Source organism: Vidua macroura, chromosome 4 (assembly GCF_024509145.1).
Source record: "Vidua macroura isolate BioBank_ID:100142 chromosome 4, ASM2450914v1, whole genome shotgun sequence".
NCBI classification, from domain to species: domain Eukaryota; kingdom Metazoa; phylum Chordata; class Aves; order Passeriformes; family Viduidae; genus Vidua; species Vidua macroura.
The window spans coordinates 7,139,637-7,154,127 of record NC_071574.1 but is presented as its reverse complement, the minus strand read 5'-3'; the positions used below and the strand labels follow the sequence as shown (position 1 = coordinate 7,154,127).

At 40.1% G+C, this 14,491-nt stretch overlaps 1 protein-coding gene across 1 annotated transcript in view; it reads left to right on the top strand.

The window, feature by feature from the left end:
- The window catches only part of ZNF827 (zinc finger protein 827), a 100,519-nt gene that overhangs the window by 63,311 nt on the left and 22,717 nt on the right, over window positions 1-14,491 (top strand). Inside the window, exons 7-8 of the mRNA XM_053976011.1 lie at window positions 344-401; window positions 4,932-5,035. Coding sequence (XP_053831986.1) covers window positions 344-401; window positions 4,932-5,035 — 162 coding nt within the window. The remainder of the gene's footprint in view (window positions 1-343; window positions 402-4,931; window positions 5,036-14,491) is intronic.

Here is a 14,491-nt window from a genome sequence, read left to right as displayed (position 1 = left end):
TGCAGGATGCAGCACTCCTGGGGCTGCATTGCCCACTTCCCTTGGCAAAGAAGGTGAACCTCATCTGTCACACAAAGGCAGTGGGACCAGCAGTGTGTTCGATGAACACTTGTGTTGCACACTCGGCATGGAGCTCTAACGCTGACATGTGGAGCTGAAAAAACCTTGTTGGGTGTTAATTTAAATAAAGTCATGCCCATTCTCTAATAATGCTGGAACCATTTACCCTAAATTACCCTGGGTTGTGCTATTACTTGAAAGCATTAAAATAGTTCTCCTGAATAAAATTTGATAGAGAACATGTGGCATATGCTAATCACAAAACTCGTGTGTTCCTCTGCAGAAAAGGTGAGCAAAGAGCACAACCACAATAAAGATAACGCCATCAGAACTACAGCCAGGTAAGTACAGCCTGTGGTTACCTACAAAGCTGCACTGTAAATAGCATTGCCTCCTTTTGCCTTGTGAAATCAAACCTGTCTGTCTCCTGCAAACATGACCTGATAGTACAAATGTAAGATATTTCCATGAGTAATGGAACCCATATCTGAAAAGCTACAGCTATAGATCTGATTGCTTAGGGTTCATAAGTCAAAAAGGCCCAAAGGGCTTTTGTCTGTTCTCTGATCAAGTAGTCACACATCATTTTAGGGATTATTTATTCTATTTTTTTCAACAAAAACTGAAGCTTAAAGGAAACGGCATAGTACATGCAGTGCTTGAAAGAATACCAGACTGGATTTTAAGACATGGACCAGTGTAAGAAGGGGTGATTTTGATTGTTTTCTGTCTAGCTAGATTTCTTTAGAAAAAATTCTATTTAGTATTTCTGTCATCTTAATACATTCTAGAGATGAATTTTTAAAAGTCAGACGGTAAGATATGCTAACAAAACGTGTGTTAAAGATTACAGTTACATTATTACAATAATTTAAATTACAGTTACATTATTACAATAATTTAAATTAAGCAGGAGTTAAAAACATGATCCTATTGTGGCCTTTGCTGTTAAAGAAATGTGCACTTTATAGTACTATGGCTGGAAACAAGCCCACAAGGTGTTTACATATGCATGAGCAGTAAGGTGTCCCTATGGGAAGATTTAAAGCTCTTATGCAGTAAGCAGCATCTGGAATTGGTAAAGACTTTGGAGCCCTTGGTAGGGTAGGGGGAGTAGGCAGGAATTGGCAAGGATATATTTATTTCCTACCTTAAAGTTCCCAAATTGTTGTGGATGGGTTGGAGACTGAGTGCATTGATGTGATGAAGAGCTCATTCAAAGATAGAGTAAGACCTTCTTGCCTCTGCAGCGCCTTTACAGAAGTTCTCAGTGCTAACTGGTAACAACTTGGCCCAGACAGAATGGAAAAGCATTTCAGTTGCAAAGAAAAGCTCTCTGAAATACATTGTACTTAAATTTCTAGGCCTATCCAATTCATTCATGGTAGTTGCAATAAATAACTTGTTTTTAATAGACTGACCAGCTCAGTAAATGTACATTAGGGACTTTTTGATGTTACAAGTTGAAAGATAATTCAATTGAGCTTTTGGCTTCTGGTTACAGTGAATGCTTCCCATATTTGCTAGTGTGGGAATTTGTCGGATATGCAGCCTGCACAGCCTTTCTGTGCTACTTAAAAAGCATAAGCCAGAGACACAAACAGAGAGAAATGCACATATTGTCCAGCTACTCATTAACCATGCAGGGTGTGCTGCAGGGACGGGCTGACAAATAGTTGAAAATAGATTTCAGTGTCTCATGATGTTACCAGCAAGACTGGTGTGAGAATCCAGAGCTACTTTTGGATCTATCAAAGATAATCCCAATTGGAAAGGTTGAGGACAGTTCAAAGATAACTCGCCCTTCTTTTGGCTGCCAACTTTTAAGAGGATAGCACAGTTGGCTGTTGTCAAACTTGTGTTGAGCTTTACTGAGATGTCCTTACAGTGGCTGCTACCCATCAGGGCATGAAATGCTGAGTGCCTGGTTCAGTTTCTCTGGGTGCTTTTCTTATCTTGCCTATTTATCAGCAGAAGAAGACATGAATGAGGAGATCTTAAGAGGGGAAGTGAGTCAGTCTACTAAATCCTGTGAGTTCAAATAAATTGACTTGAAAGACCTTGCCAAAAAGAAAAAAAAAAAAAAAAACAAAAAAAACCAAAAAAAAAAAAGCCCAACCAGTCCACCCCAAACCAAATAAACAGCTGGAAGTCTTTACTGGTGAGGGTATGACGCCTTCTCAAAAATGGAATGTGATGGAGCAGCCAGTGGAGGATAGAGGCACTTGGACTGCATTAAGAAAATATGTGGTGTTGCACTTTGGCTCACCAGCCCACATCTGGAGTAATGACAGAAAGGCATTTGAATCACAGTTGCTGTGTGAAATGTGCTGACAGCTGCAGACAGCCAAGGTGAGGTCAGTGTTGTCCACCTGTGAGTAATTGGGAAGCACAAAGATTTAGCTGTGTCACTGGTGAGGCTTAAATCAACAAACCCCAGCAAGATGGGTACACAAGCACTTTTTGCTGTCTTATTCCTTATTAACATTTCTAACTGTCCCCTATCTGTTGCTGTTCCTCCTGTGAGTATTCCTGGACTTTGCCAGCATATACTTCCATGTGACTTTGCTTAAGCAGCCAGAACTGGCAAGGATTCCTCACAGTTCAGTGGCTGTGTGAGATGGTAGAGCCTGCCATCTGTGATGAGAAGACAGAAAGGGGAGAAGCGAGTGATCTGGAAGTGAGTACGCCAGCGTAAGATGCCAAGATAAGTTTCTTTCATCTAGAGAACTGTGTAGCCATGAAACTGGAAAAGTGCAGCCAGAGGAAAAATAAAAAATATCCTAAAGCTTAACCTTCGTCTGAAAGGACTTTACAGTGATTGAGGACAATGTGTAATTTCTTGCCATGAAGCAGGAGCTCCTCCCTCCACATTTTGCACTGGGAATCGGAGGACAGATCTGCTGAAATAGAAATAACAACAGAGCCTCCTCTGAAGAGACTCTGCTGCCATTCTAGAGGAAGGCAGAAAAGAGGTATCCAAGGATGGTTCTGTAATTCACCAGAGGCCAATGGAGGAGAGGGAAATCCTTGGGATATGACATGATGAGGCCTTCAACAGCACCTGCTCATGACCTATGGCCCAACCTGAAATAGATAAGCCCTGCACCATCTATTTGCTTAGAACCAGCATTGAGCAGTGTCCCAGTGACTGAATTTAAGACACAAGCAGGAAAGCCAACATGGAAACCCAAGCGGATTACAAGATTTTGAAGAGTTACAATAGTAATCAAACATTTTTTATTGCTGTTTTTCTTTCAAATCATTATTAAACCAGTGAGAGGAATGTTGCAATAAATCATGGTGTATTTTTATACAGTGTCAGTCTGTTTTGTATTATGTCACCCCTGAGTGGGAGTGTGAGTCTTGGAAGAAGTTAAGTTTTGTACATGTGTGTTGGAGATGTTTTGGTTTATCCTGGTCACTTGTTTTCTGGAGTATCCTGCATTATTCAGCTATTGGCATTCACCAAACTGTTCAGGCTTGGGGCAACTTCACACCTTCCCCTTCAGCACAGCCTAATGCTGACTGCTTATGGATGTGTTCAAACTTCTGTAGAAGTACCAAAATATCCCATTAACTGTCAAATAGGGAACAGCACAAAAGGAATAGTGTCCAAAAAACCTTAATAGGAAAGTAAAACAATGTGGTTGCCAAAAGTGTTTCACAATCAAGTCAACTAATTACCAATAAGTTTCCTTGAGGCAGAAGAGATCTGACTAAGAATGCAAGTGACTTGGTGGAGACACCTTGTTCACTCTCTGCAGAAAAACTGCATGAGGGAAAGCACAGGCAAGTGATGCCTTTTGGACAGAAACTTTGGGTATCTGGACTGGTCAGGTCAGCTTGGGTGCTGTTGGCAGGTGCTTTGAGTCTGGACTACCTGCTGTGCAACACCTTGTGAGGCCTCACAGTAGGTCCTTTATCCTGAAATGATTCTTGGATTTTATTCCTGGGTAAGAAAAGGCTGCAGAAATGGTCTGGCCTCCTGTTCTGCGCCTTTAAAACACCTGCTGTACACCATCCTGTTAAGGATCCTCAGTCTGGGAGAGATCAGATTTAAAGTGATTCTTACTTTGCTGGAAGAAATTGATAGTTTGCATGGAATGCATTCCCTTAGAAAGCATTTTTCCAAGAAAGACTGTAGTTTTCAATTCTGAATTTTTTTATGTACCTCTTGCTGATGTCTGTCTGTACTGCAGATAAGGAATTCTTATTTCTGTCATGATCTTTAATTGAGCAGAAAGCAAATACTTTGATAGAGATGCTATTTCATTATTGAAATTAACTTTATTCTGCCTGTTAATTAAAACTAAAGCAAAATATTCTTTTTGGAATCATGTAGCTGGTAATTTTTATGCTTTATACTCTTTGGGATACACCCCTTATCAAATTCATGGAGGCAGTTTCATTTGTGGAAGGCCATGTCAGAATAGAAATATTCAGCATCTTAACCTAGTATTTGAAAAGTTCTTTTTTAAAGATGACTACTGTGTGCTTCAGATTATTAAATAATAATATTTTTTACCTTTCCTGATTGCCCTCTCCAGATATGACAATGGAATGCAAATTTTTGAAATGTTAATTTTAATGATCCATATTGTAATGTGATATAGCAAATGTGAGATGTTGAAATGTACCTAAAAGCCTTTTGTGAGGTCTTCACTTTTCACTCTGAAATGCAATTTTACCAAAGCACGCTGCCTCATGGTCTGCCTATTTTTCAGCATGAATTCTGTAAGTGAAACCATTTCTTTAACAGGATGGTATTTCTTACAATATTAAGATGTTGAGGTCAAAATTCATATTTACTTCTTCTTCTGTTAACTGCTGTTTTCTTTTAAAAAAGACATCTTGTTTTTTTCCTATAGCCCTTTCTTTTCTGAAGACACATTTAGACAATCACCATTCACTTCCAACTCAAAAGATCTCCTGCCCAGCGAAACTACTGTTCATGGAAGGACATCTGTACCAGGTCAGATACCTTTTTCTTCCATTACTTCCAAGTAACAGATATTTTTAAAATTTTCTTACTGTAAACTCCACCAGCTGACCAATGCTCTTAAAATATGGTTTGCTTTGTCAAAAGGCAGCTATTTCTCCATTATAATAAGTGCTTGTTATTTAGAAGAAAAAGAGAAAAGTTAAATATTGCTGAGCATTTGTGTTAATAGTCTTTAGGCTGCTGTTTCTATGAATTGTGCAATAGTCTATAGCAGATTAAATTTAGCAATATCAAGAGAGGTGAGGATTTTTTTTTTTTTTTTGTGTGTGTGTGTCTACCACTGTACTGATGCTGAATTACTGTCTGCTGTTCTCCTGTTCCTGGCCATTTCCATCTCCATCTCTGGAGTACAGATGAAATGTTGGCAGGACATGTACCAGGGTGGCTGAGCTTGGCAATACAATTTTCCTGCCTTTAGCAGTAATTTAGAACGTTTCTGGAAGGATGTGGAGTTCTTCAAATGTACTGAAAAGCCACAGTGTCTGTGGGTGCCTTCCCACTGATTTTCTGAACTAGTTGACAGGCATTTTTTGTCCAGATATAGCTTGGGTTATATTCTGCATTAAAATGGAAAATACAGGCATGTAATACTATTCAAGGTCGCACTGAACACATGCAAAAACTTGATATGTGCCTTCACTGTTCTGCTGCAAAATAACTCGTTTGCTAGTTCACTGCTATCTTTTCTTAAATTAATAGCTCTGGGGTTCTAAAGGTCAGTAATTACACAGTCAGCTGTAGGGGGGGTTATTCACCTTTTCTTAGCAATCAATAAACTTTTGGGCACGTTACTGCTAATTTTCAGCTATAGACTGTCATTTAATTTACAGCTTAACAGACCCTTCATTTTTTTTAATGCTTGAATAGTCATTTGACAGCTTGCAAAGTGGCAGATGAGGGTGAGAGCTAGATGCTGTCTAAGGGTAAATATGCATAGCAAGAAGGAAAAAAAAATTTGTAGGATAAGGACAAGGGTCTCGAGGCTGTGCACAGACACACTTCTTCAAGGAAGCATTGGATTCTGTACCTCCTGGTGAGGAGAACCAGATCAGGTGTGGTGCTTTCAAGTATTAAAATGTAAACCAGGTTAGCACTTTCAATCCTGGCTTTTGACCTTGGCATAACATGGAATATTCATATGCCCAGATGAAAGATGAGAATTCACAGACTTCTCAGGCAGGGCTCAATACCTCAGAGGACATGGCCTCTAGCAGCAAGACTCTTACATCATACCAAGATAAATGCATAAGAATTTTAATTCTCTCTAAGACTTCACTTTCAGTGAGGCCACTAAAAGTACAGGTGGGTTTTGGTGACATGTTTGATCTTGTGCTTAAAAGATGTAAAGTATCTTGTTGGTTAGATCATCCTGGAGTATTAGAAAGGCTTCTGAGGAACTGGGTTTGCATATGTTTGTGCTGCTCCATAATCTGTTTTGTGGAACCTTGATAGGTCTGTGTATTATAATACATATTGCTCTGTGGTTATAAGAGTCTGATATATAATAGTAGCAAGTATACTGAAAATCTTAAAATGCCAGTTTCTGCTACATTTTTATTTTTGGAACAACTCTTATCATTCCAAATATGTTGTTTTTTCTCAGCTTCACTACAAAGTCTTGGGTCTGAAGTGCAACTTCACAGTAGCACCAAGAATGTGATTTAAATTTGCAATCAATTACAAATACTATATTAATGTAAAGGAGCAGCAGAATACCCACAGGTAAATTTCCTATTAGTTTCAGCCTTGCAAGAAGAAATTGCCTGTGTACTGCTATGGATAACTCTGAAAACATCTTGTCCCTTCAAAGAGCAGCATTAAGGAACAGAAACAAACCATTGTGTAAGGCCTACAGAAAGTGTTAAAGAAAATGCTGTGGAAGTGTGTATGTGGTCTCCTATATAAAAATGCTTTAGCTTGAGATTTGTTTTGTGTTGCTCCATCCCTGAAACAGGACAGTAAGAAGTAGAAAAGAGCAGCATAAGAAAAGGACAGTGGCCCTGGTGTAACCCCACGTACACGGCTGCCGCTTCTCAAGTGAGCACCAAAACGGGCAGCTGTGTCCCCAGACTCCTGCCAACTTTCTGTCTGCAGACTTTTTGGCACCCTAGCTGCAGAGGAATTGGGAAAAGTGACAGGAACATAGGACAGTAGGATATTTCGTGTGTCAAATTCAATTCTTTTCTGTACTAGGTAACATTATGCAATCTTATTCATTACCAAGCTCCATCTTAAACCCCATCATCCTTATTATTTTTATGAGGATGCTGTTTCAGAAGCTCACCCCTTTGAAGAACTGGGACCACTTTCTTTCCAGCCTGAATTTATTCACAGCAAGTTCTACTTTTGTTATCTCACCAGTGCTGTCCATCAACTTTGATAATTCTTCTTCCTTGCGATGTTCACCATCTGATGTGCCATTCCTTACATTCCTCTAATCCTGCCTTCATTTTGAGAAAGTGAGCCAGCCAATCTTCTAGTCTCTTTTAGTACAATAGGGTTTCCATTTTCTAGCCTTTTTCTGCCTCTGTTTAGGGGCATTAATTTCTGCAAATATGAGTAGTCAGAGCTATATGTGCTCTTTCATAGGAGGTTTTATCTCTGACTTTTTCAGCAGCCTACAATCTTCTGAGTGCATATTGGAAATGCCTCTCCTGATTAATCACAGCTTTGTAACTAGAACATGCTGGTGTCTCTCTTGCTGGTCAAATAGTAACATGTTTTTATTTTCCTTTATCATTTCAGCTGATGATTTCAGCATGCAACAGAAATTCCTGTTCCTACACTCTTAGGCATGTGACCTTGTAATTTGAATTGTTTCACTTGTTATTGTAGCTCTCAAGATTATTTCTTTAGTACGCTGAAATTTCTGCATATTGATATTGCTTTCATTAATGCAGTTCTGTTTTGTTTGGGGGTTTTTCTATGTGTGTGTGTTGAAGCTCCTAAAGAGGATTTTTAAGTACAGTGGGTCCAAAGTTCAGTCCTTGAGACTTAAGCTTAGTGGCCCCCTCAGCGCAAACCACTTCACTTTATAGGCAGTTTATAAGAAAATTGCAAATTCGGGTCTTTAAGTGGCAGAGCACTCTTTGTAGGGAGTTGAGTAGATAAGATTCCCCATGGAGTATGAAATAATTAGGAAAGAATATTAAAAGATGTGTGAATGTAATGCACTGATCAGGGCATTTAGTGGAGGGGGAAAATCTTAAATAAATAATGATATTGTAATGGATTCGGCCTGAAAAAAGGATGGAGTATTCCTAATCAGCAGCAGTATCACAGGCAGGAGAGTTGATTTTAATTCAGTTATCCAAGAAACTAACAATGAAATCTCCAACAGCTGTCAGAAAGGGACTCATCAGACTCACACAAGTCATGGTATCTCCCTGATAATCTGTGGTGAATTCCTAATACTCTGAGAAGGGAAGACAGAGTTTCCTAGGGTATATTCAAATTTACTGGTTAGATTTGGGGAATTGCTTCTCTCACTTTTTAAGGTATTTTCTATGTTAATAACCATATTATTATATTGCACTTTTCTGTATTAGTCTTACTGTCCAAATAACTTCATTTTTACTCAAAAATGGAAATAAAATCATTTTGATATCTATATCAACCAAACACACTTTGCTCAAAAATTACCATAGTATCAAAGTAATATCTATCACAAAGTCATGTGAAAACCAATTCAATAATTTCAACTGCTCCCTATAAGAATGTGGCCTCTTTTAATCTAGCAAAAGGTAGGGAGAAGAAATTAATTTTTTTTTTTTCAAACAGTCACTTTAAAAAAGGACATTTTCATCTTCTGTTTTATAAAATTCTTCTTTTGACAGAATAGTTTTATGTCAGACTATATAGTTCAGTTCAGATCACTGGATAAATTAAAAACTTGATCTTATGGTGCTTTTTCTGACCTGTAGTCAGTCTTTAATGTACTTTAATAGTTTTCCACCATCTCATTGACTCATTCTGTAGATCAAACCTGCCTTCATGGAAGCCAGATGAGTGATATTCATTATTCCTTTTCTGGATGGTTCATTAATATTGGTGAAAACCTCAGCCGTGGCTTTTTGGGATTTTTTTCTCCATGTATATCTATCTGTGTGTAGTATAATAATATTTCATTATTTTCTCTCCTGTTTATCAAGGACCTGGTATTCTTCATTTCCATTGACAGTGCCAAATATTGAAACAATCCCATCTGTAGTGGATTTTTTTTTTTTTTTAATTCACCTTTTTGTGAGAATTTAGTACTCCTTGCAACACTGTAATTTTGATGGTGGTAAATGAATTTCACATGGCTCAAATAAACTTTTGGAACTGGAGGATGTAGGTCTTAGGGAGTTGTAGTCTAGGAATACTCCTCTCTTTTTAAATTTTGCCAGCTTAATTTACTGGTTGTTGGTTTGGTTCAGTGAGATAAAGCCAGTAAAGCTCCAGTCCCTTTTTGAAATGCATCAGAGCCTGCTCTGCCATGTGTGTCCACACTCTGCACTGACCTGTAAGATGACAGACAGGCTGTGCTTCCTCTTCAGGACTGTCCAGAATCAGTAGCATAGTGCTTAGTTCAGTAGAAATTTGGAAACGTAGAGCAAAAATTTTGCATTTTGGCAGTGTCAGTTGTTCTTTTCGTGATAATGTAATTAGTGGGATCAGCCCATTTTGATGTTTCTGGATCTAAGGTAATATGTGGAACAAAGATTCCAGTATGTTTGGAACTCCAGGACTATTCTGCAGATGTGCAGGTTTCTCCTGTTATTGCTCATACTCACACTGACCTTGTCTCTAGAGCAGTAATTCCACTGTAACTTCAAAAACACTAAAGGTGAAAACCTGCCTGCTCCCAGGGCCTCATCTTTGCACATTCTGCTCACAGCAGTACTAACACCTGTGTGGCCACAGCAGGGGAAGTAGTGAACTGATCTCCTTTTTTCCTCTAATAGTGTGTGGGAATGGTGGGATGCAAGCAGGGCGAAGGGAGGCTGTATCCTTTCAACCATGTGAAATTTCAGCATTTGTGTGAGACTGGCGTGCCCATGAGCACATTTCTTCTTGTTTTATTTTCTTGTTACTGTAGCTGGAAAATACCTTCTGGGGGTTTAGAATTTTAGCTTGAATATGATAAATAATCACAGTGGTGGTGTTGTGCAGATACTACATTCTTTAGTATGAGTTTGCATGTATCTTCCTGCCTAATTCATTTTTAAAGGGGCTTTAAGGCCAGTATAGCTCTTGATATTGTAATTTTCTGTGACTCTAAGCATATAGAAAGTAGATAGCAAGAGCTTTTTTGGTCCAACCAGCAGAGGTGCTCATATCCATTATTTTCTGGCAGTATTTGTGCTCTGTTCTGACTTCCTGTATTCTGCAGGAAACTAAATTTCTGCAACCTTCTACAGGAACCAGCTCTGAATTTTGGGTCATCAACATGAGACCGCTGTAAGCACACTGCAAAATAAAGGGACACCTTGAGGGTTTGATTTCTGTGTGTGGGATCACTGCTGCTTCTGCACCCTGGAAAATACCCTTAGGCCTTAGGGGACTGTGAAACACACGAACCCTGTGAATTTCCACTGAAGTGACCAGCAGTGAAATGTTGGCATTTAAATTGCCCTTGTGTAGCTTCCCTGCTATGTACCCATGGAGTTAATTAGAATGATTCACACCTTCGTACTGTTGTTTGCTTACATCTGCCAAAAAGCCTCTAACTCCACATTGTGGGTAATCCTATTTACTGTAGGAAGGCTTTCTTAAAATGTTCAAATGTTAGAATTTGTAAATGAAAGCCAGGGCTTAAAGAGCATGATTACAAGCAATTGATTTTGAATTTATTCAGGACAGCAGAACCCATGGATTATTATTTTTGAGAGAATCACAGAATAGATGAGGTATGAAGTCGAGTTCCAGTTCCTTTCTCAGAGCAGAATCATCTTGCTGCTCAAGGCTATGCACAGTCAGGTTCTGAATATCTCCAGGAATGGAGACTCTGGACAGTCTCTGAGCTAGCTGTGCCAATGTTTGACCTTGCTCACCATAAGAAAAATTGTTTTCTTATGTTTAAATGGATTTTCCTTGTGTTTTAATTTGTGCTCTTGCCTCCTCTCCACTGGCATCACTAAGAAGAGTTGTTCATCTTCTTTACTTCATCTTATTTCACCCTATCAGGTATTTATCCAGGTTGGAAAGATCCCACTAAGTCACCTTTTTTCCATGCTGAGCAGTCCTAGTTCTCTCAGGCTCTCATTGTATGACAGCTGTTACATTCCCTTAATCATGTTTGCTGGACTTCAGACTTTTTTGAAAGCCTAAAAGAATATTTCAAGACCCTGGCAGCTGTTTCTGTCCCTGTGACGGAACAGCAATTTTTATTGCCAGTGTAATTGCAGGGGGGGGAGTGCACATGCATGTGAATTGACTTACACAGTGCTTTTTCTCCACCTTGCTTTGTCCCATTATTAGCGCTTATGATCATTTTATCTGCTTTCAGTTTTGGTCTGAGTTATGAGCTCTGCCCATCCAAGACATTGGATAGCCCTTTCAGGTTTCCTGATGATGGGAGTCCCTGACCCCTGTTGGCTTCCTGTCAGGGTAGAAAAGTGAGAGTGGCACTTAATTCACTACCAAGGCATGTTCTATCAGGCACTTGGTCCTGCTGTTCATTTCTGTCTTAGAATTTCTGTGAAATGTGCTTGGGGAAAGTGGTGCTGGAAGCAGATGCCACACAGTCATTGCTGCCTTCAGGGCACAACTGTAGGTACTCCCTAAGCTGTGCTAAGTCTGCCTCTCTCAGTCCTCAAAAGCACCCTTTTAATTTTATTTTTCTTCTGGTACTGGTCTGGGAGTAAGATTCGACCAAATACTCTTCTTTGTGTGTGTACACATGGGCGTGCAAGTGTATGGCTGTGTAAAAATCCATGCAGGTGCATGAAAAAGGATACTGGAGAGATGTCCCTCTGACAAATCCAACCTGTGTGACAGCTTTATAGATGGTAGGAAAGTTTTGGGGTTTTTTTGTGGCAGAGTGGCAGATTGATTTTAGTAACTGATTTGAATTCCTTATCTCCCACATGCTAATTCTTCCCACAAAAAGAGTGACTTGTGGGTACAAGTGCCTGATGTGAGCTCTCTGGAAGGCCAGGGACTGTCAGCCACTGGGGTGGCTCTCTGCGGTCTGATAGCAGGAGACAGATAGCTGGCAACTTGTGGAAAGTCATTCTAGGAAGGTGAGATAGTTGGACTGCTATGGAAGTGGGCTGTACTTGGCATAGTTCTCCAAAGCAAGACAGATTTTGCAGAATTTATTCAACATAATTCAGTGCTGAAGTGCCTGATAGCGGCTGTGGCACGTTTTCCATCTATCGCATCCTGTCTTCAGATCCCCGTGCCCGCCTGCCTGCGTGCAGCCTTCTCCCTGTGCACTCAGCTGCCTTGACAACCACTTTGCACCACAGCCATCGAGCAGAGGCTTCCACATTTCTGGTTCGATCCATGGGATCGTAACCAAGGCGGCTTCAACTGATTGCAGTGTTTTCTGGATCTGCTCCCAAGCAGGTTTGCATCTCCTGCATGTGTGGTACAGATCTGTGGTGCAGCAATAGAGGCTGTCTCCTGAGCAGCCACAGAGTTTTCATTAGTAGCAGAGTCTCCTTCAGAGCTGAAAATATAATTTATTATGCAGAACAAACAATTTCAAATCAGCAAATTTGAAAAGAACATGCTCAAGCATGTATATGGTGTGTTCTGTGGCTAAAGCAGGACAAGTGAAATGTGCAGCACACGCATCGTTGTACATGTCTTAGTTTTTCTTAATCATCAGTACTTACTGGGCAGGGAATGTGATCATATCCTTCTGAGCATCCCATGAAATTCCTGGTGAATTGGCCAGTCTCTCAATACAGGCTAAACAACAGGACTTTGCACAAATAGATGTGGCCACATAGATTCCACTTCTTTTCCCTGTGAAGTCACTACACTAATTATTTTGCCAATTGTTTACAGGACCTTCAAGATGAAAGGTGTGAATTAAAACAATCAGAAGAGTTCATGACTAATGGCTGTCTTGAAAGGCACTCGACATGTATCTGAAAATTTGTGTTGCTTGTTTTACTATGGGCTGCCTTTATACAGGGTAAATCTTATTTTCCAGTACCATGCCGTGTTCTCATACAGGCAAAAATACTCATTGACATCTCTTATTATTTAACTTACCATAATAAGTTTGCTGAGTAATAGTTACTCAATAGTAAGTGATTTTTGAAAAATTGCTGCCATAAATACTCTTAACCAGATAACACAAGTGGAGGTCAAATTTGAGAAGGGTTTTTTTAGCAGCTACAGTCATTGGAAGTACTTGGTGAGAAATGTGGGACTTTGTCTACCATGTGTTATTCTGGGAAGTGAATTTGGGACAGCACAGGGCTGCCCTGCAAGTTCTTGGGAGCTGTCTTCTGATGCAGGTGATAGAAGACAGCTTGGGGGAGAATGACACAAAGTTGTAAAATTAGTTGAGGGAAAGGGAGAAGGGAAAACAGCAAAATAAAGCCTGTTGGCTTCAGGAAGGGCAACTGGAACCAACTTGGAGATGCGTATGGAAAAACATAAGAATAGTTAATGACCTTTGGGCTTGAGTGAAGCTTCTGATGTGTCCTCCCACAATATGCCCATGGTGAGCAGGGAAACTCAGGGTAGGTACAGCTCTAACTAAGGGCGAAGTCAAAGCCCAGGGACCGCGTGGGGTCTGCAAGAGGCTGTGCTTGCTCTGGCATTCATTCATTTCATCACCGTTGTGGATGATGGAGGAGAAAGGATGTTTGTTAAATGACTGCGGCACACCTCGCAAGGAGGTGCTATGAGCACTTCAGAGGACAAGAACTAGAGTTCAGGCTTACCTTGAGGAACTGAAGAAACGATGAAAAACAGCAGCCAGTGCAGTGAGATCAAAGTCCTGTGCCTGGGGGCATGGAGAAAGGGGAGGGATACCCAGGCAGTACAGCTTGAGGCAGGGATCCGGACTAGTGTTGGTCAGACACTGTGTTTAGAGGTGGCATTGCAGAAAGGACAAACATCTGGCTGAGGTGTTGGGAATGTTGTCTGTAAGGCACATGTGGTAATTCTGCTATGCAGCTGGAGCCCAGAGTTCAATTTTGGGCTCTGTAATCCAAGAACAATGTGGAGGAGATAGCAGTGGTCAGAGGTTTAGAACACATGAGCTGTGCACAAAGGTTGAAGAATTTTACTAATTTATTTAGTCTGGAGAAGAGGGGAGCTATGATAATGGCATTCAGATATGTAAAATTACAGCTTTGAGAGGAAAATAATAAACTTTGCCTGTGTTCATGTGAGCAGAATAAGGAATAACTAGCTTAAATGACAGCAGAGGAGACTGCAGCTAAACACCAAGTGAAACTTTCTACCAGTGGGGTG